At 48.2% G+C, this 21,462-nt stretch overlaps 1 protein-coding gene across 2 annotated transcripts in view; it reads left to right on the top strand.

Moving 5' to 3' along the window:
- The window catches only part of GRID1 (glutamate ionotropic receptor delta type subunit 1), a 655,245-nt gene that overhangs the window by 378,119 nt on the left and 255,664 nt on the right, over positions 1-21,462 (top strand). For both annotated transcript variants that reach the window (XM_057735455.1, XM_057735456.1), the window contains exon 5: positions 19,125-19,178. In XM_057735455.1, the coding sequence (XP_057591438.1) occupies positions 19,125-19,178 (54 nt within the window). The remainder of the gene's footprint in view (positions 1-19,124; positions 19,179-21,462) is intronic.

Consider the following 21,462-nt stretch of genomic DNA (forward strand, 5'->3'; position numbering starts at 1 on the left):
TACTCTAGTTCAGTGCAGATTTTTCTGTGGAAAGCTGAAATGATATCACCCAGACTCGGAGCTTCCCAGGGATTTGACTTGGCACAAGGTAGAGCTTAAAAGCTTTAGAAGAATTAAAAAGTGGTGTTTCTTAGGTTGTCTTGCTGGCTTGCTTCTGCTTCCTTTTTAAGATGTACCTCCAGCATTCATCTGTTCCAGGGAATTTTTCCTGACTCCTTGAGGTTCCGTTAGGTGCCTTTCAATATGCTCCCCTAATGCCCTGTGCATCCTTCCCCTTTGTAGAGCCCTTACCTCATGACACCTGGTTATGTGTCTGTGTTGAAGATGGTGAGATCCTGAAAGGTAGGCATGACTTCAGTTATGTTTGTATTCCCAGCTTACACAGTGGCTTTGGCGCATAGCAGGCATTTGTGGGTATTTATCAGGCATGCCAAAACTCAGAGCAGTTCTTGGTATAAGGAGAGGTGGTGTACAGAATGGTTAGAGTCTGGTCTTAGACACCAGATTGCTGGGTTCAAACTTGGGCCTGTACTACTGTCTAGCTCTGCTTCCTTTGACAAGTTAAGAAACACATCTGTAATATGGGCCTAATAATTGTACCTACCTCATAGGATTGCTGAGGGAATTAAGGGAATCTATACATGGAATATACTTAGAAAAGTGCCTGGTGCCTGGATATTGCTTTGTGTGTAACTGGCTTTGATGAATAGTGTCTGGTGTCCCAGCAGCTCTTTTGCCAGTGTTAGTAAGCAGATGGGCTGAGTTGTGGTGCATCCATGCTGGGCTTGGCACATGGCTCCTTGTTGTCACTCAAAAGCAGCTCTCGGGCACGCGGGGCACCAGGCTGACATGTTACACTCATTAGCTCTCCTGGCCGCCTCTGTCTAGAGGTTGGGCAATCCCTCGCATCATTCACAGAGTTCCCTGTGCAGCCACACCGGAGCAGGTTTGTGGGAGGATATTTGTGCTTCCCAGGTCGGAACTCTGTTTCTAAGGCTCTCCAGCCTTCTTCCGGAACTTTTCACCCTGCCTCGGTTTCCTTTGGGAAGCGATTGAGGGATCTTTGGCTACCAACAGACTTGGGATCCTCTCCTGGCTCAGTCTTTTATTTCCTGTGAGAACTAGGGTGGATCACGTGACATCAACTGTCTCACCTTTAATAATAGGGTTGATGGCACCCCCGGAAGGGGCGGCTGTTGTAAGGATTCAGTGAGGTCATCTATGTACAGCGCTTGGCCAGGACCCAGCATGCGATTGGTACACGCTCAACATTAGGTGCTCTTCCTCTAGACTTTGGGAACTCACTTCTCTGATGTTTACACCCAATCTTTCTCTCCATGACATGAACTCACTTTAGAACTCATCTTTGTGAAAATAGCCAGAAAGACTTGGGAAGCTTAAAGTTCAAAGGGGGCTTTATCTGAACCAAGATCCCCAGGACTTAGTTGTGGGCAGGAACCAGTGTTCACCAACCAGATCCTGGAGTTACAGGAGCCCTCGCACAACCCCTTCCCACTGGGGCCCTCTTACAACAGGTAGGCTGCCTGGCATGCGGGCCAAAGCCTGGCCAGCGACTCCAACCAGCCTCACTGGCCTCCCATCAGCCTGTGTGTATCCAGGACCGCATGGGCCTCTCAGTGCCCTGTTCACACTAACTGCATTTTCTGCCCTAAAAGACACACAAATATTTTACTAGAAAAGGATTCAGAAAAAAAAATACTTTTCATCATACGTGTGCAGGAAGTGATGTGTGAAGCAGTTTTTTTGAGAAGAACACATGATTTTGTTAACGTAAATACAGTGTACTGTGTGCTAGAAACAGAAAAGAAGCCCTAAGTTTAGGCTTTGCAGAAATCTTAGCCCCGGAGGGAAACATACACACACCCTGAAATATGCATGGTGTGGGGGCCACACATGTGAATCTAGACTCTCGGAGGGATTGGACCTATCCCTGGCCTGGTGGGGCATCCTTTTGGCTGGGCATGCTCTAGGTGAGGGGCCACCTCTGCTATCTCTGCTGTGGTTTTCTTGTTTTCTGCCTCTGTCAGTAGAGATACTTCCACTATTTGGGGGCATACTGTGGGCACTTTGGACTCAGAGTCATTCGTCTGTATTCTTATTGTTGTCTTTGAGGACGGGGTATGTTTTGCTTATCCTCACTCTTCCTACCTATGGCCGCCTTCTTCCTTTATGTCTATCCAAACCTTCTCACCCTTCCAGCCCAGCCCCTCCACGAAGCCTTTCCCACTTTCCAGCCTCCCTGTCCTCACGTCTCCTGGTCAGAGGCCCCTCAAGACAGCTATCCATCCACAGACTGCATGCACATCTGTTTTCATCCCTCTCTTCCCAACAGAACCGATTTGATTGGGAAGAGACATCATCCATGGCTTCCCTTGTTGCCTTCAGGCTCACCCTCATCGAGGACATGCCTAGGAAACCCTCAGCCAGGTTTTATGTTGGATGAGTTCAGATTCCTGAATTCTACAGATTCTCAAATCTTTCATCTTTCTAGAGCAATGTGTTGATCAAAGTGAGCCAGTATGTTTGAACTATTCCTTTGAACAGGCTATTATAAATCCCCAAATCTCACACACATCCAATTGATATCATGTCATTCCTGAGGTTGCTGATGGGTCCTCCCGTCTCCTTACCTTGGGTTTCCTAATGTTTGGTTATTTAAATGGGCTGTGGAATGAAGTTGTTGGATAAGAATCTGACATCTTTCCCCTCTAGGAGTGATAAACAGGGCATGAGCCCAAAATGTCCCTGTGGGTTTGATCAAGAATTCTCTATGAAATTGTACCTTTTCAGCTGCATGATAGCCCAGAGAACATACTTCCCCAAACAGCCTCCAGGGGCTGTAGATTAGAGCAGAGAAGAGAGCTGTCCCTCTCTCATCCCAAAGTCTGGACAGGCAGTCTTACCCTCCCAAAGCTTATGAAAATAAGTTCTGCAGGAGAAGTTTTGGAGTTTGGGTTCTCAGCTAGCTTTCCAGGCTACTGGAATCTACTAACCTCTAATTGACTTCAGTTTTATTGATTTCTGACTGATGATACAATTCTGATTTGTTGCCCATGTTTAATCCCTCTTTCCGTCAAACTATTTTAAAATGACAGTAAAGTTAGATGTTAAAACCCTACAAGGTCAAAGAATACATGGGAGGAGACAACAGTGGGTGAGATCTCTAGGTTTTGGAAAGTAGAGAGTGGGTACAGGAAGGGTAACTGATTCAGCCGAGGTAAGGATGTTACATCCGCAGTGCCTGATAATAAAGATGCTCATGGGAAGTGAGTTGGTTCCACCTGCTTGAGAGCCTAGAACCCAGAGACCCCAGAAAGCGGGATGAGGCAAGTGGCAGAAACCAGCAGAAATTAAGCAGAGATTTGCCTGGTGAACAGTGGGACCTTTACTTTCTTCTCCTGCTCTCAGAATGCCAGCAGCTAAAAGATACCCTTCAGGCAAGATATTGGAAGAATCTTTTTCCGGAGAATCTGAACTGGATAAAAGACCTCCAAGAGCTGAAATTGTGGAGGAAAGAGGTGTCTTCCAATGCAAAAGCAAGGAAGCCCACCAGTCCATCCATCCACAAGCCACATTCATGCCCTCAGCGAGCTTTTGAATGCCCCATTTTTTTTATTGAAGTATAGTTGATTTACAATGTTGTGTTAATTTCTGTTGTACAGCAAAGTGAGTCAGTTATACATATATATACATTCTTTTTTAATTTTCTTTTCCATTGTGGTTTATCACAGGATATTGAATATAGTTCTCTGTGCTATACAGTAGAACCTTGTTTTTTATCCATTCTATATATAAAAGCTTACATCTGCTAACCCTAACCTCCCACTTCATCCCTTCCCCCCAACCCCCTCTCCCTTGGCAACCACCATTCTGTTGTCTATGCCCGTGATTCTATTTGTTTCATAGATAGGTTCATTTGTGTCATATGTGAGATTCCACATATAAGTGATATCATATGGTGTTGGTCTTTCTCTTTCTGACTTCATTTAGTATGATAATCTCTAGCTGATCCATGATGCTGCAAATGGGATTGAATGCCCCGCTTTCAATATGAAAGAACAACCAAGGATTATGCATTTGAGGAACATCTCTTATATGAAACAGAGAGTACAAAGCAAACATGAAAAAGGAATCCAGGGCAAACTTAGTTTAGGGAACAGAAGAAAACATCAAAAACCATATCACTGATAATCTTAAAGATATTAAAAATATTACTTGCTTGAGATGTAAAAGAACAGAGAGCACAAAATAGCAACTGAAGGCAAAAAAATATAACTGAATTTTTAAAAATCCAATAGAAATATTAGATAAAGTTGAGGAAAGTAAGATCAAAAGTAAAGAGGTATAAAATGGGAGAGTAAACTTGACGAAAATGAGTGGTTCGGTCCAGGAAGTTCAATATTCTTCTAACAGAAATCTTAGAGAAAGAACAGATAAAAATGAGGACAAGGCAAATATCAAAGAAATAAACAAGAGAAAGTTTTGCAACAAAAGGAATGTGTTTTCAGACTAAAAAGTCCTATCAACCATTTAGCTCTTAGCCAAAATAAAGGAAAAGAATACCAATATCAAGGCACTTCAATGGCAGGTTTTGGAGCACCAGGGAGAGAGAAGAAGGGATGGAGAGGGAGGGAGAGAGAGAGGCAGTGGGAGAGGGAGAGGCAGAGAGAAAGAAAAAAAGAAGGAGAAGGAGGAGGGGAGGGGGAAAATGGGCAGGTGACATAAAGGGAACATGAATCATAATGACATCAGGATGCTTAGCAGTAAAACAATGGATGCAAGAAGATACTGGAGAAACACTGTTTTTGTAGATGAGTTAGTACTATCCTATTATGTCTAAGTGAAATAATCAATCAATGTGATAGAAAAAATTCTTTTAAAAATTTCCGTACATGCATAGACTCAAAGATTTACAGCCCGTGAACCTTTTCTTAGGAAGATGCTGTAGGATGAGCTTCAGAAAAATAAAATAAAAACCAAAAAGATACATGTAAGTAATAACAAGTATAGAGAATCCAGCCAGCAGAACAGATAGGACAGTCAGTCTCAGGACAGTCCCTGGTCATCCAGCTGGAGAGCAGGGGTTCCATACACGAGCAGGGCAGAGAGGGCTCTGAGAGGCTGTCTCTGGGGTGAAAGGGAACTGAAAGACTCTTTTATATGGCTGAGCATTTGAACAAATATATTATAGAACTTGCATAAACACAAATCAAAGTAATTGCTAATGCAAGAAAAGCAAAAGTTGTATAAGCAAGAAAATACTATAATCATAGTCTACTACTTGGCTTAGTAGGGAATAGTGTTTTCATAATATTGTCTCACAGTTCTGGAAGCTTGAAGTCCAAGATTAAGGTGTCAACAGGGTTGGTTTCTTCTGAGGCCTTGTTTCCTGTATTATAGATGGCTGCCTTCTTTCTTTGTCCTCACATGGCCTTTGCTCTATGAGCTTGCACCTCTGGTGTTTCTCAGTCTTGTTATAAGGACACCAGTCAGATTGGATTAGGCCCATCTTAATGGCCTCATTTTTAAAAAATTAATTAATTTATTTATTGGCTACATTGGGTCTTCGTTGCTGCACACGGGCTTTCTCTAGTTGCGGCGAGTGAGGGCTACTCTTCATTGTGATGTATGAGCTCCTCATTGCAGTGGCTTCTCTTGTTGCAGGGCACAAGCTCCAGGCATGTGGACTTCAGGAGTTGCGGCACATGGGCTCAATGGTTGTGGCTCACGGGTTCTAGAGTGCAGGCTCAATAGTTGTGGGCTTAGTTGCTCCCACGGCATGTGGGATCTTCCTGGAGCAGGGATCGAACCCATGTGCCCTGCATTGGCAGGGGGATTCTTAACCACTGGGTCACCTAGGAAGCCCCTTAATGGTCTCATTTTAACTTAACTCTTTAAAGACGTTGCCTCTAAATAGAATTACATTCTGAGATCCTGGAGGTTGGGGCTTCCACGTATGAATATGGAGGGGCCACTTTCAACCCATAAGATTCAGAAGACGTTTCTGTTAGTGCCCTTGGTGATTCTTCAAGGCAGGGATATAAATACAGTATCTCTCAAACTCTCTCAGCATAGATTTCTTTTTTTTTTTTTTTGCAGGAGAACTTTTAGCATCTCCTAAGCCTTTTCCATTGCATAGAACACAATCTGGAAGTGCTCAATTCACAGCCTGATTGGGACCTGGTGGTATTTCAGTCCATAACTCATGCTTCATGCTACTGACCCTTCCACCCCTGATTTTGAGCCCCAGCATGACCAACAGTGAGGATGGTTCACGTGCACATTTAAGTCCAGCTGATAGGTACTTGGGCAGACAATGCCATGACTGCCTCACCAACAGGCCATGGGCACAGTGAAGCTTGACGTAGTGAGAAAGAACCTGCCAGAAAGAATGGGCGCGTGGTCTCAAAGGCTTCTCCACGTGGCCAGTCTGACCTTTCTGGAATGCAGACCTGACTATACATCTCCCATCCTAACTTGCAAAGCAGGAAGAGGTTCTGGCCTGGCCATTTGGATAGTGCAGTGGCGTGACAGGACAAGGTAGAGTGCATGGCTTTCCAGGGCTGGGCAGGTGGCTGATGATTTAGTCAATACACCCAGGGAACAAAATCAAGCTTTAATTGAGGACCACCATAGAGAAACATTGATTAATAAAGATTAGAGGATTGGCTACAGGGTTCTTTACACAAATTACATTTTCTGTGCTATACTTTATCTATGAACTAAGAAATCTCCATGCCTAATTTTGATTATAATTGGTTTTTGCCTCATCTAATAACCTTGGAACCAAATCCTTATTCATAAGATGTGAAGATATGACTCAACCACTGTTCTCTACAAACCGAATGCCCCCTTTTCACCTCCAGGCTTTCACACACTGTCTCCTTAGACTGGAAGACCCTCCTGCCCCACCACTACCCACCCCCAGCATGGGGGCTTCTACTGGCCAGGCAAGAGTTGGTATCTGGTTCCTGATTCACTGAAAGCACCTCTATCACTGCACTTTCTCGCTTGTCTAATGGAATTCTCTCTCTTTGTGGGTTTGTCTCTCCCAGGCTGGACTTATTCAAGGATGGGGTCCAAGACCACCTCGTCTCCACATGCGGCATCTTTCATAGCAGCCGGCACCTAGTAGGAGCCTGGAACACGCTTGCTAAATGGGTGGGTGGGTTCTGCTGTTGTTTCCCTTACCTGCTCATGGATTTTCCTGAGGGTGACCCCTGCTTCTTTGCTTTTTTCATCTCATTAATCCATGAAGTGGACAAGTCAGAGAATCCTGCTATCCTCCCTGGGGACTTCGTCATGTCTTGCTCTTTCCTCAGGAGGCTTATGCGGTGGGTCCCTTTCTAGCCTGAAGCCTCTTTCTTTGTGCCAGTGGTCCTTCCCCTGGGCCCCGTATTGCCAGCCAGGCACTAGCCAGCACTTGGCCCTTCCCTGGGCCACAGCCAAGTGGTACCAGGGAAAACAGAGCCAAGGTGCATCCCATCCACACTGAATGACCACCAGGGGAGGGGCTGAGCCCCTCATGGGCCTCCCCATCCTTGGAGTCTGTTGGGACAGACAGCTACTCTGAACAGGGACAGGCTGTCTCGTGCTCCCATGATTTGAGCTGTACCCTTGGGCTCTCCCACCGAGGCAAAGATGATGCTATTCCCTGTCTGTGACTCCAAAGAGCTGACCATTTAGTTATACACTAGTTTGTAAGCTTCACTTTCTTCTTCTATTAATGGGATTATAAATGATCACGATTGTTGCAAGAATTAGTGACCATGTAGACTGAGGTTTATGTGTTAGGGTAAGCACCTCAGAGGCCGTATGAAAAATCATGGAAAGATGAGTATGGATTTGAGGGAAGAATTTTTGAGAACGACAATAATGCTTGTGCTGGGCATGTTTGTTGATTTACTAATATTAATTCTTTTTATTTGTGCCCCATTTCCCCCCACAAAGTGAATGAAGTACAATTATTTATGTGTGTGTGCACACACGTTTGTGTGCGTACGTGTATGTGTGTATGCACACACCCACAGGAATAGGAATATTTGGAGAGTAAGGTTTAAAACTGCCCTGGGAGTCAAGTTCATGCCTAATACCAAGATTAGTAGACAAAACCAATGGGATGCCTCAGATCAAGGCAGGTTGCAGGACGTGATTGGTGGTAAATTCATTGTTTTTTCCACTCCAGGTGCTGAGCTTGGAAGCCTTGTGTTCAGAGAGTTTTTCTCCAAATGACGCCATCCCACGCGTAGGGCCTTTCTGGGTGCTTTGTGCAGGCGATAGAGGTGGAGGGTGGGGCGGTGGGCCACACCCCTGAGGATGAAGCACACGTGTATTTGGCTTCTGCACGTACCTGTTGTAGCAGCTCAGTGCAGAGTGATACGGCTTTACTGTTGGACACAGAGGACTTTGGGTAAAATCTAGGCTCCTGACCATGCCCAGGTCTGGGCCCCAGTTGTACAGAGGCTTTGTGTTTGGTGAGAATTAATATCATGGATTCCTCCTCCCTCTTTTCTTTTCACTGAGTTTGCCACATCCTCTCTTCCTCCCTCCCCAAGACCTCAGAGCTCCCACCCGTGGACTCAGAATCATTTTCAGGGGATCCAGAGTCTCAAGCCGAGTGCTGAGATGAGCAGCTATTTATATCCTAGCTCCCCAGCACCCCCGCCACCACCCCAGCACAGGGTGTCTCCCTGGCTTTCCTGTGTCACAAATCAGCAACTTGTTTCCTGACGATTCCCGAGCCAGGGAACTCCTCCCCAGCACCCCAGAGGAAGAAGCGGTTCTTGTCTCCAGAACTGAAAAGAAGAGCTTTTTCTTCCTATTTCATTCTCCCAAAAGTCAGGCTCATAAAAAAGAATACAAATTACAGCCAGCAGCTCTTATCAGCTTGATAAAGAATTGCTACTTTCAACTTTATTGCCTTAAAAAGAATTCAAACGCTTCTGTCTTTTAAAAACAATTTAGGTTGGGAAAAGGAATTAGACGTGTGCAGAAATGGCTTGCCTGGCATGATGTGAAGGGGTCGCAGTATTAACCTTGAATGCTGATACTTTAATTGAGTGGCAGAAACAGTGTTGTTCTCCCGTGGACATCCCTCTCTGGGTCTTGGTCTCTGGGGCAGACAGCCACACGTGGGGGTTTAGGCCTCTGAGGCATTATGTGACCCAGTGGCACTAGGAGGGACATTTCTGCCCCAAACAGCTCTGCCCCCTCCTTCAGCAGTACTGATGCTGTGGGTCCCCAGAGCCAGTCTTTAGATGCACGCAGCACCAGCTCAAGCTCCAGTATGAAACTGCAAACACCCGTGGGAAGGAGAAGAAAACATCTCTAATCAGTTTTAGACTTTGCTTTGCTTATATCTGAAAATCGCTTGAAGCTGGAGCTGAACAGCAGAGTGTATGAGAAATGGTTCAGTGCAGCCACCTGCCACCCAAGAGCAGCATCCCCTGCCCCCTGGGGCACAACGTGGTGAGACTGTCCACAGCCCACTGCAGAGACTGGCAGCTGCTCTCACCAAACCAGGGCCAGTGTAAATAAGCTCAGAAGCCATTCGTTCTCTTGTACACCTCGGTCCCCCAAAATGATCGTGTGATAGCCTCCATGTGGCCAAGGGCCGGGGAAACAAGATTGACAGATAAGCCGGCTCCCATCCCTTCCCATCAGGACAGCTCGGGTGTCTGTGAGAGTGAGAACATGGAGGGCCTTATTTGGCTTCTCTGACCTCCAGGTGGCAGGAAAATTATGGACCAGTGATTAAAACCCAAGTATCCATCAGTTGCTACTCATCGGCACTGCCTGGCTTCACTTCTCCAAGTTGATCTTATTAAACAGATCGTGCCTGCGAGCAGACTCCATTTCATTTTTCTGCTGATATTAACGCTTCCTCATAAATTGTCCACATGTAGCATATTCTCACTTTTTATTATAGTCAATTGCACTTCCTGCACAGCCCTGGAACCTGTCTCTATTTCATCTGAAGGATCCACAAATGATCTGTAATGAATCTTCATCCCCCGGAGGCCGTGAGCTGGCCCTCTGCCCTCTGCACAAAGTGGGAAGGCGGTTTGGAAGAGCTGTTTACCTCAAACTTGGTAAACAATAGGGACTGAGGCCAGGGAGGTGTCATGATTGACTAGAAATTGTTTAGATCCATCAGGTTTTTACATGTACTTAGTCAATTATGCTTTCTTTTATTTTTCCAATAGCATCATAATAGTTTTTCTGAGATCAAAGCAAGTGTAAGAAACAAATCTCATGAATAACACTCTCTCTCCAGTGTGTTAGTAATATCTTTTTAAATGCCATCGACGGACCAAACTAGTCCAGAACTTACTGTGTTATTGAGCAGGATAGATGGGAACTTTCATCAGGAGGTTCAGAACTCAGCACAAATGAAGAAACGATTACCTTCCCACAGAAAAGCTCTAAAATTTGATCATGTTTCCATCGGCTTCTAAAGGTCACGGTATCTTGCATTTATCCACCTTTCACATTCACTTCATTTCATTCTCAGGTTCTCTCAGATGTGTAGAAAAAGGATGCTGCTTTCAAATACAGATAGGGCTTCCTTTGCACGCACAGTGTTAACTGGAAATCAAGTGCACGTCGATGCCGTGGGAATGAAGACACAGGTCCCACATGCGTGGGTTTTCATTAATTTGGTACCTACTGTGCAAAGTGATGGCTGCCTGTGTGTCTATATCCCTTTGCACTGTGCTGGGCTTCCTGTTTATGCCCCTGACCTTCCTCATACCAGGGAAGTATGCAGGAGTGTGAACCCACCCATTCATTCCTTCCATAGACATCTTCTGAAGTTCATTGTCTGCCAGGGCTGTGTGGCAGCTACCCCAGACCTCAGCCCTTGAGGAGCTCACCTCTTGGTGAGGGACTGGAGCCTGCTCTCCATGTACAGAAACCCTTTGGCAACCAGAGGACCACCTGAGCCAGGAGTTCTGGGGAGGGGTGGTGGCAGGAAACTCCAGGATCTGGGACCCAGCTTTACAGAAGTCCCTGTGGCTCCACACACCAGGCCTCACCACTGTATGCACTGCCTTCCAGCTCAACTCTTGGTTTTGCATTAAACACCTACAAGAAGTGCCAAGAATGAGTTTGTCTTTGCTCAGTCCACGAGTCGGCATGATACACTCAAAAGTACATGGGCTATGGCATCTGAAAGTCTTGATGATGCTGCCTTAGTTGCACTGACTTGCTGGGGGACCTCAGGCAAGTTTCCCCATCTGTAGGCTCAGATCAGAACCTCTGTCAGAGGGCTGTTGTGAGACTCTGGGAGGTTTCATGTGTAGAGGGCTTAGATCCAGGTCAAATAGCAGAGTTGTTCATGAGTGTCAGTGATTGGACCCAGGCTGCAAGCAACCTTCACCTCCATCCAGCCTCTCCCAGCCAGGGCGTTCCCTGAATGCCCAGGCTGCAGGCTCAGATCTCCCTCAGCAGAACCACCCTCTTACTTGTCCCAGAGTTGTGTTTGGAAGCTACACAAGATTAGTTCTGCCGCACCTTCTCCAGATGGTCTTGTGTAGCTGGGATGATTTCCTTGTCTCCACCATCCTCCAGCAAACTCCCCTTCTGTCCCCCAATACACACACGCATGTGCTCAGGTGGCTGAATTTCCTGCGCCCACCAAAGATCAGGGCCCCGGGGTTCCAGAAAGCTTCAGCAGAGTGATAGGTGAGTTGGGAACAGAAAACTCACGCTTAGTCAGGAGCAGCTAACTATTGGGAAGGGCCTTGGAGAGGAAACTGGTAAAGAGACACACATAGGGCCTGAGATTCCCCAATGAGATCTAGGAGTGAGGAGGAAGCCAGAAGTAGGAGCCATGGGAGACTGGGGGAGATCCTTAAGGCAGTTTTCTGGTGAAAGCAAGGCTCCAAGAGGTTTTGGAGACAAGGCTGGAGTACAGAGGGCAGGAAGGTATCTGAGCCAGAAGCTTAGGCCCTTTTCCCAAGAAGGCAGCCCCTGGGAAGCATGGTGTGGCCTGACATAGCTCAGTGGTGACTGCTCTTTATGGGGTTCCTCATGGTGGTTCTGGGCATATCTTTTGAAACTTGGGCCACATGGTGGCTGCTTTGCTGATTTCCTTGTAAATGGGCTCCTGGAATCATCCGTAGTCTTGCAACCAGCTACTCCCCTTCCTTGCAAATGGGGGGTGTTGCACTCCCTCATGCTTCAGAGGGGTGACATTGCGCAGAGAGAATTGTTCCTAAATAGCATGTTGCTGCAAAGGCAGCAGTGGGTCTTTAAAGTTAGCTCAATATCTGTCCTTGGGGAAATGCCAGGCCCCAGGCTCCATGCGGGGAATGCTCTGAAACGTTAGAGTTGGGGTTTTAAAAAGATGCTAATCGTCGACAAGCTTTCATTATCTCAGGCTCCCAGTGTTGGGGGTGGGGGGGCTGGATAAGTGGCCAACAGTTAACACGTACCTAAATAGTCAGTGGCATTTGCACTGTGTAAAGTAAATCCTCAGCGATGTTGCTGGAAGGCTCCCATGTGGCGGTTTTTTCCACTCCATTTACTATTCCTTGAGGCCAAGAGAAAGTGAAACACGCTCAGACTTGAGAAAGGCAAGTGGAACAAGGGTCTCAGACTTAGGAGGACAAGTTAACCTGGGAAGGAAGGCACTGTGGCTCATAAGGACATTTTCTTAGATATGAGAAAAAAGATGATTTTGTTCCCATTGTCAGAGGGCCAGGCCCAAAGGCTTGTACATTTGGGGAGCAGCGTCATCAAGCGAAAAGACAGCACAGGTTTTGGGGACGGATGAGCCTGAGTTCAAATCCAGTCTCTGCAAACAGAAGGACTTGTGAAAGATCCGAGTCTAGATCCAGGTCTTAGTTTCTTGACTGTGGAATGGGGGTGAGAAACTACCTGCCTCCTTAGGGTGTTGTGAACAAAGTGAGACCCATGGCTTGTCAAGTGGACATGTTGTATTGAAGTATCTGGCTGGTGCTTGATAAAAGCAGGCTCTGGTTATCCTTGGAAATGGCTGTGACTTGGTTCTGCGTGAAAGGCTGAGGATACAGAGGAAGGGGACTGAGCTGGAGATGCTTCCTCTGGTTCCTCAGAACTCCTGTCCTCTCTGCTTCCTTTCAGGCCATTTGCATATTAGCACTGATCCTCACCTCCACATGGTCAAGGGGCCTCCCCAGGCCCTTCCAGGCGAGCCACCACACACATCCCATTCCAGGTAGTGCTAGGGGCTGCTTTCTGTCTAGAGCTTTTAGGTGCCAGAGGCTGGGATTTGGTCTGCATCTACTTCCCTATGGAAACTGTGGGGTCAAAGTGGCTGGGTGGCTAGGACAACATCTAAATGTCCCCTGGTCCCTGGAAAGCCTGGATGATGGTGTGTCCTGCGTCACTTATACTCTGGCTCTATAGATGTGACTGGCCGTAGGAAAAGGCACCCTGAGGTTCAGACAAGGACTGCTGCTCATGGATGAGAGGATGCATTCCTTCCTCCAGGTATGGGAAAAGAGCTGCCTTCTGCTTCCTTTAACAGGGGTCCACCTATGATAGTGTACTTATCTCTCAAAAGGGTGGTATGTGGGTGTCAGAACAAGGGCAGACGTCCAGTTCTGCCTCTGGAAGTGATGTCCCTTCCCATGGCTGCCTGTGTCCACCATCCCAGCCCTTAGCCTGGGCAACATGTCACCTGAAGCATCTTGGGTCTCCTATTCAAAAGGGGCTAAAACAGGAGTCAGCATGATTCTTTAGAAGTTCCCACCTCCTCAGTTCTTCTCCTGAAGTTCTCCACTTGCTACGGTATTGAGGGACCCCAGGAGTCAGGCCTTTGAGCTCTGATGGTCTGGCATAGCCTTTTGGGGACTCACAGCAATGACCTAACCAGGCTGCCTGTGCTGTGCCAAGGCATTGCGCCACTGCAAGCATCCCTTGGGTTCACTGAGACCTAGTTTCCAGTGCCCACAGGGTCTGTGCGGAGCTCCTGCAGTTGCTCAGGACTCCTTCACCTGCCACTGCATTGTTTAGTAGGTAGTTTCACAGCCATGGTGCCCTGTTCCAGGAGAAAATCCCAGTTGCAGGAAACCAGCCTCCCTATTTGCAGTGGGCAGGTGACCAGGAGCTCACCCAGAGCAGAAGGCCAGCTCCACTCCCTTCCCTACCCATGGGATGAAGGGACTGCTCTGTATTTGTCTAGTTGGCCCAGCACTCCTCTGCTTACACCGGCAGTGTTTTGTAGCCATAAACCCGCAGTGTGGCCAAGATGAGGGGAGGCCTCACATTGTACTGCCTTGAAGGGTCTGTGGACTCGTGCAGGAGGCAGTGCTGACCACACTTGTATGGTGTGTTTATTATTGGTCTTTGGACCACTATTGGCTCCATGATGGCATGGACGAGACTCCTGGCTCACACCCGTATCAGGAGAGTCAGGACAGTTGCTGCGTGTGTCTGGTGCAGTCTGTTGACTGAAAGAAGGAACAAATGAGAGATTACCCCCTTCTACACATTCAAAAGAGACCATCGAGTGACAACCAGGCAGGAGATGTGAGGGAAGGAAGGGGGAGGGCCTTCGTGTCCTCTGGTGTCCTCTGAGCAGCCATAGCGAGTGTCTTTCTGGGTTGGAAGCTTCACCCCTAATTTCATTTAATTCTCTTTCATTTAAGTCTAAGATGACAGGTGTTTGTCTCAAGTTGGGTTCCCAGAAGCCGACTTTGAGGTCAGAGTTTGTGTGATGATGATTTATTAAGAAGTGTTCCCGGGGAATTAAAAAAAAACAAACCCAGCCAGGGAGTGGAAGTGGGGAACAGGGAAGTGAAAGCAGCCAGCGAGGGTGCGTGAGCTGGCCCCGCAGAAGGAATCCGGAAACAGCTGAGCTCACTCTCAGCAGTCCCCATCAGGAATGGGGCAGCTGGGGTTTGGATACGTGGTACCCTCAGTCCTTGGTGAGGGTGTACATTTCCATGAATGCCAAGGAGGGTTCCGGAAGCTGGTCACAGTGCCTGCCATTGACAACGACCACACACGGGGAGCCAGTGGGCTCAGAATTCCTGATGGGATTCAAAGAGGACCAGGGCAGTGCCTCCATAGTACTGCTGGCATCTGAGCACCCTGTAGGCGTGGGACTGCCACTCGGAGAGGTGGACTAGCTCACCCAGGAGCACTCAGCTAAACAGAGGCAGACCTGGGATTTGACCGTGCTCTGCCTGCCTGTCTCCTCCTTACCTTGCTGGCTCTGAGATGAAAGGGAGGTCTCGGGGGCCTCCACCTGCCTCAGACATGGCTGGGTAGCAACAGGGAAAGGATGGCACTTAGAAGGGGACACGTCCACTGGGCTGGGAGCAGTTAGGGCTCTGCCCATGGAGCTGGCAGCTCTCCAGCTATCAGCGGGGAGGCATGTTCTTGCTAAATCTGCAGTCGCTTCTCCTTCTCACTATCTATCTCAGCTTCTGTGTGAGTGCACCCTCTGGAAAAGGCTGCAGCCAAGTGCTATTTATCTCCGTGTGGGGAAAAGAGGCTTAACAAATTAGCTAATTGCTAATTGGTGAGGGAAAGTAGGACAGGAAAGTTGGCCAGCTGTCCTGTGGGGTTTTCTGATCAATTCTCTCCATCACTGTCTTCTGTGCATGAGTCTTGAGACCAAGCAGGAAGATGCCTTAGTGTAGTCAGGGCTCCCACCTGCTCCCTGGGATGTGGGAGCTGAGTCAGGTCCTCTGCACTGCCAGCTCTTGCGGGGACACTGGAGGACCTCTCACGTGTACAGGTGCACCTATACCTTCAGATTCAGAGAACTATACATCCTGGAGTAGAGCTCTCAGCTCCAGAGGCTAAGTGTCAGGGTTCAGAGCTCTGAAATAACACTGCATCTCAGGCACATGAGCTTTCCCAGTGAGTTAGGAATCCAGGGAGTGGGGCCCCAGGGCCTGCATTTCTAAAAGCTCCCTAGGAGGTTCTTACATGCAGTCAGACTTGAGACTCATGGTTGCAGAGTGCCAGTGCATGATGGTGTGTTACCCCTCACCATGGTCAACATCCATGTTGATACTTCCATACCATTTATGGTCCTGCTATCCGTTTTCCATGGTGAGACCTTGCTGCTCCTATTGCCACCCATTCCATCTTGAACTCCTTGGCAAGTCAGAGACTTCTCTCCTATGTTGAGTTGATTTCTGCTCCCCTGAATATTGGAGACTTTGATCCTAAATCAACTCTCAGAGGCTGCAAAGAGCAATTCCAGCCTCTTGCACACCTGTACTGTCCCTGGTGACTGTAACTGGTCACCAGTTTTCACTGTCCCCTTCTGTGACTGCTTCCAGTCTGCAGTGCTCTCCATCACACAGGGTGGCCCAGTAGTCAACCTTCCAAGGGGTGATACAGACCCCCAGCCCCCTGCCTTTTCATGAGTCTTCACTCAACAGTTTGCTTTCAAGTCTCATCTCCCCATTTGCCCTTCTGCTCCCAGAAACCAAGTGTAGGACTTTGAGTTCAGCCTTGTTCACCTGCATCTCTTTAGATTTGGTGCAGCGTTCCAGCTTTCTCAGAGGTTGTGACACCCCCAGCTCTGTATCAAGTACAGATTTGATGAGCGTGTCACCGGTTGTCCTCCACATGAGCATTAAGGAAATGCTGAGATGCTGGGAATGGAGGCAATCAGAGCCCGGCCATGTGCTACAGTGATTTCAGAGCACCCATGGCACTTCTCCCTTGCCACCTCCTCCCAGGCCTCTGGGCTTCCGAAGACATTCCTGAAAGTCTGTGTTTTGGGAGGAGGGAGGCTGTGGGCTGGTTGGCTGTCTCTTCTCCACCTTGCCCAAGGGTCTGAGGCTTCCCCAGAGAGCCCCTGGCTCTGAAGTCCCCGCATCTTCTGTGCAGAGGGCCCGGTTTATGGAGTTTGTGGAGTGGGGAGGAAGGTGTCTGCAGTTCATGGCCCCATGAGGGACCCAGGTACAGGGTGTGGCCTCGCTCAGAGCTCCCTTCTTCCAAGTGCAGGAGAGAGAACACTTGGTGACGTCTTCCTGAGGTTGGGCGGGAGCCGCCAAGGTGTTCTTAGACATAACTTGTGTACCCTGGGGAAGAGAGCATCTCGTGGGTGCCTGGCTCTTGAAGAGAAGGAGGACTCCTGTAGCCAGAGAAGACTCAGGATCCAAAAATGTAGGCGAGTTGAGGGGCAAGGGTGGAACCCAAAGGAAGGGGAGGCACACTTCCCATCGCTGCTTCGTGGGAAGGGCTTGGGACTCGTCTGCACACCATTCTGTTTCTTTGCTGCTTCTTGAGACTTAAAATACTTTACATATCTTGGCAGACAAGAGGGGGCAAGTGTTATATCTACATTTTATAGATGAACAAATGGAGACCAGCATGGTTAAATGACAGCGGTCCAGACTCCCATTCCCACTTGTCTTCACAGGGGCTGGCACCCTCTCATTCGCAGGCTGGAGAAGGCGCGTCTGTGTCCTTCACCCTGACATGGCCCAGGGAAGGCCCCCGTGCTCACCCTTAGAGTCCTGTGGGGAGCTGTTTGGGAAGGACTGGGATGCTAGAGCTGGCCTGGGCGCCCCCGCAGGCTCTATTTCCACCTGCTTATTGGGCTGACCAGCAAACGCGTCCATTCCTTGTGGAGGCGAGGCTCTAACTGAACCCTGTGTGATGACAGTGACAGGACCTGGGTCCCACATACGCTGGGTCACTGGAGCAGGCAGGCTCCTTACCACTCTGTGCTTCCTCTGTTAAGAAGAACAAATCAGATCTCTGTGTACCGAGGAGGAAAGATATTTTTGATACACTGATAAGTCAAAAATGACAGTTGTAACCTGATGTGTATTTCATGATCCCATTTTAATAAAAACATCTGTCTAAGTGTATGTAGATACATACATGTAGATGTGACTAAAAACTTCTGGAAGGGGCCATTTGGAATAATCTCTGGGGGATGAATTTGGAGGGGTATGTGGGATGTTTTCACTACATTAGCACATTAAAAAATGGAGCAGGTTTATAGGATAATTGTGAACACTTTAATTGTTCTGTATTTTTTCCAAGTAAAAAGAGTGGCAAAAATTACATTACAAAAATACCAAAAAAGTAAACATGAAAGAGGACTACAATCTGAGTTCTCTCCCAGGTTTGTAGAAGGCCTGGCACCGTGCCTGACACTCAGCAGTACTTGGCACGTGCTAACTGTGAGTCTTCTTACAGGACAGACTTGAAAACTATCAGTTCCTCCTCTTTTTTCAATCTGTTGGATTTCCAGTTGAAAAAGGGAAAGGGCACTCATAAAAACATATGAGAAACAAAATAAGGAACTGGGTCCCATCTGCCTCACCCTCCTATACTTCATATATTCAACAACAGTATTTGTTTATATATTGGACACCTACTATGTGCTGGTTATAGTGTAAGGTTTTGAGACACAAATGTGACAGCCACATATGTGACCCCTGACCTTATGGAGACCCCCAACCTGGTGAAGGCAATTGACAATAAGAAATAAATAAGCTGCTAACTATTCAAGCACAGATTCCGCAAGTGCTATGAGGAAATAGAACAAAGTGCTCTGAGAGAGAATGATGGGGGTGGGGTCACAGCTCAGAAGCAAAAGAGAGCCAGTTCTAGGGTCCTTGATGGGTTCTTTAGAGCTAAAGGCAGCTCAGGGCCCCACAGCTGTGAGCTGCCATCTTCCTGGGTGTTGTTGAGCTTGGTTGGACAAGCTGTTGTAAATCCCTTGTTCCAGATTCCTGATTCTCTAGCCTCCGGCAATGATGAGACATCCCTGCCTCCCCGACCCAGCACTCCTGAAGCAAGGTGTTTACAGGCATTCTCCCCGAGAAGAGAGAGGGGAGGGATGCCCCAGCGCGTGGCCCTGTGATGCCTGCAGGAACTTGAGCCTCTAACCTTACTTAGGGCTGGTGCATGAGAGCGCCGAAGAATAGCAGGAAATCAGATGTCCGTGTTCAAATGCTGTGTCTTGTAGCTAAGGCAGCCGGAACTGGCCCCAGGGGGATGGCATGTTTTGTGAGGAAAAAATTCTCCAAGAACAATGTTTATCAAACCCCATCTCGGCAATCATCCTGTGTGTCTGCCAGCTTTCTGGCTTGCTTCTGTTCATGTGTTTTTTTCTCTCCCTCTCTCTGCAGGCTGTGGAGACCAACCTGGCTTCCAAGGACAGCCATTGGGTCTTTGTGAATGAGGTAAGAGCCCCAGAATGGTGAGGGATGTGGCCTGTGCTGAGCCCCTGCCCCTTGGGAAAGCTCAGTGATCCTTTTAGGCTCAGCTCTGACTTGGGGTGCTGGAGTGGACCCCAGGTCTCCCCTGTGTGAGACAACGGGTGAGAGAGGTAGACGGGACCTGCCAAGATGCTCATCTGGCATAGGTGGGAACCAGGGAAAAAGCAGAGCTCTGAGTGCAGGAGGAAGTCAAGAGTCAACCAGGAGTCGTGTCAGGCATTAGATGTGCGGGGTGAGCAGAGGTCACCAGTCAGGGGTCAGAGGCTGGAGAGATGAGGGCAGGTTAGAAAATGGGGTGCAGAGGCGATGGAGGCTGCATTTCCTGCAGGAGGTTGAAGGTGTGTGTGTTATGGGACTCTGTGTGAGTGTGTGTGTATGAGTGCATGGGTGTGAGTGTGTAACTATATGTATTTTTGAGAGGACATGTGGATGTGTGTGTGTCAGTATGTGTCTGAGTGTACGTGCATGTGTATATGTGTGTGTGTGTGTGTGTGTGTGTGTGTACGTGTGCACACGCCCCTGTGCAGCTGCTCGGGGCGCGGGTTGGTGTAACCATTTAAAGGGGGTAAATGGGAAATCTCCCTCATGACTGGCCATTCCACTGGTTTGGGTCCTGGGAGGAATGGGAACACCAAGGTTTCACTGCAGCCTGGTCTGCTCTCCACCAATTACACCCTACCTGGCCCTGGACACCTCCACTCGCAAACATTACACGGGAGTGGCCTGTAATGACATGCCCTAGCTTTCCAGAAGAATCCCCTCTGCCCGCACATGCATTCAGGAAGCACCAACCAGGGCAGCCTGGTGACCCTAACAGCTATTAACACAGCTGACTCTAGAAAGTGCTTCCTGGCACAGGCTTTCATTAACCCTGTGGCTGTCCGTTACTCCTAAATTAACTGATCGATTTTTAATGGCCTTATTCTAGAAGATGCAAGGTTTATTGTGCAGGTAATTTATGCTTTTATGATGTGTGTTTCTGCATTGGCTCAGTGCTACTATGGCTGAAAGAGTTTTGGGTGGCTTGTTTTATAATTTTGCAGGTAGTATCAGATAGTAGCTGTTTGCAAGGTCTACTTTTCATGGTTTTTGTCCATAAATTAATATCTTATTGGCTCCGCGTCTACACGAGCCAGTTGGAGACATGCAAGGTAACTGTCCCTTTCTCTCAGGTTGTGGGTGGTTGTGCTGATAATTAGGAGAAGGGACATGACAGCTGCCTCCCGTTTCTTCAGAGCCTGCCAGAGTCCTCCTTGGTCCTGGGGAAGTTTTGATCCTCTGGGCTTTTCCAGCTCCTTTATAGGTTTCTTCTATTTTGGGAGGATGCAGTCTATGCACTCCTTAAGGCAAATGTCAAGTGCTGGCTTTATTTTGGGGGGACTCCTCCAAATTGTATAGCCAGTGTTTCTTTACTGCCAGTCTTCAAAAGTGCTCCATTTTTACATTTCTAACGTATTTCCTTTTTCCTCCCTTGCATCCCAACGCACTCCCAGGACCCTCTGGTCTGTCCCTCCTACTCCCTCTCCAGGGCTGGGGTTCACACTAGGCAACTGAAGTGCCCCCAGGGCATTGCTGGGGCAGCCGGAGCCCGGGGCCTACTTAGTGCCACCTGGAGGTGTCCGGTGTGGACACGCCTGTCAGAGCCACACTGGAGAGAGGTGATGGCTGAGCTCCACCCAGTCAGCAGCGGTGAGCTAGCACCTCGCTCAGGTGACTGTCCCCGGGAGAAGTGTGTCCTCCTCCAGAAGGGACCTCCCGCTTTCTTGGTTTCCTTTTCTATGGGGAGGCTAAGGACCCGTCAGGGCATTTTTGTATGTGTTACCATCCTGATCCTCATCAACAACCCTGTATAGCCGTTATTATCATCCCCATTTTACAGATGGGAAAAGGGAGGCTCAAGAGGTTAAATCACTTGCCCAAGGTCATATAGCTATTGAATGGTGCATTTGGGATTCTCTGTGAAGACTCTCTGGCCCCAGACCCCTTTCCACCAAAGGATACCATCATGCACGTGGCCCTGGCAACGATCCTTAACCTATGGTCAGGGTCTGATTCAATAAGGCCACTCAGTAGGGCTCAGGTATGCATACTGACAGGGACATTCTTGGGCTCGCCTTGGTGTCAGCTCATGGACATTCTTGAAGCCTGTGATCTGAAGGTGGGTCCTTTTGTAAAGCTTTGACCCTTAGACCCCAGTGCGGCCTCTGGTTCATGACTAAGATGTTCTCTGAATTGACTTATCCTCAGG

This window comes from Hippopotamus amphibius, chromosome 5, assembly GCF_030028045.1.
Source record: "Hippopotamus amphibius kiboko isolate mHipAmp2 chromosome 5, mHipAmp2.hap2, whole genome shotgun sequence".
Taxonomy (NCBI): Eukaryota; Metazoa; Chordata; class Mammalia; order Artiodactyla; family Hippopotamidae; genus Hippopotamus; species Hippopotamus amphibius.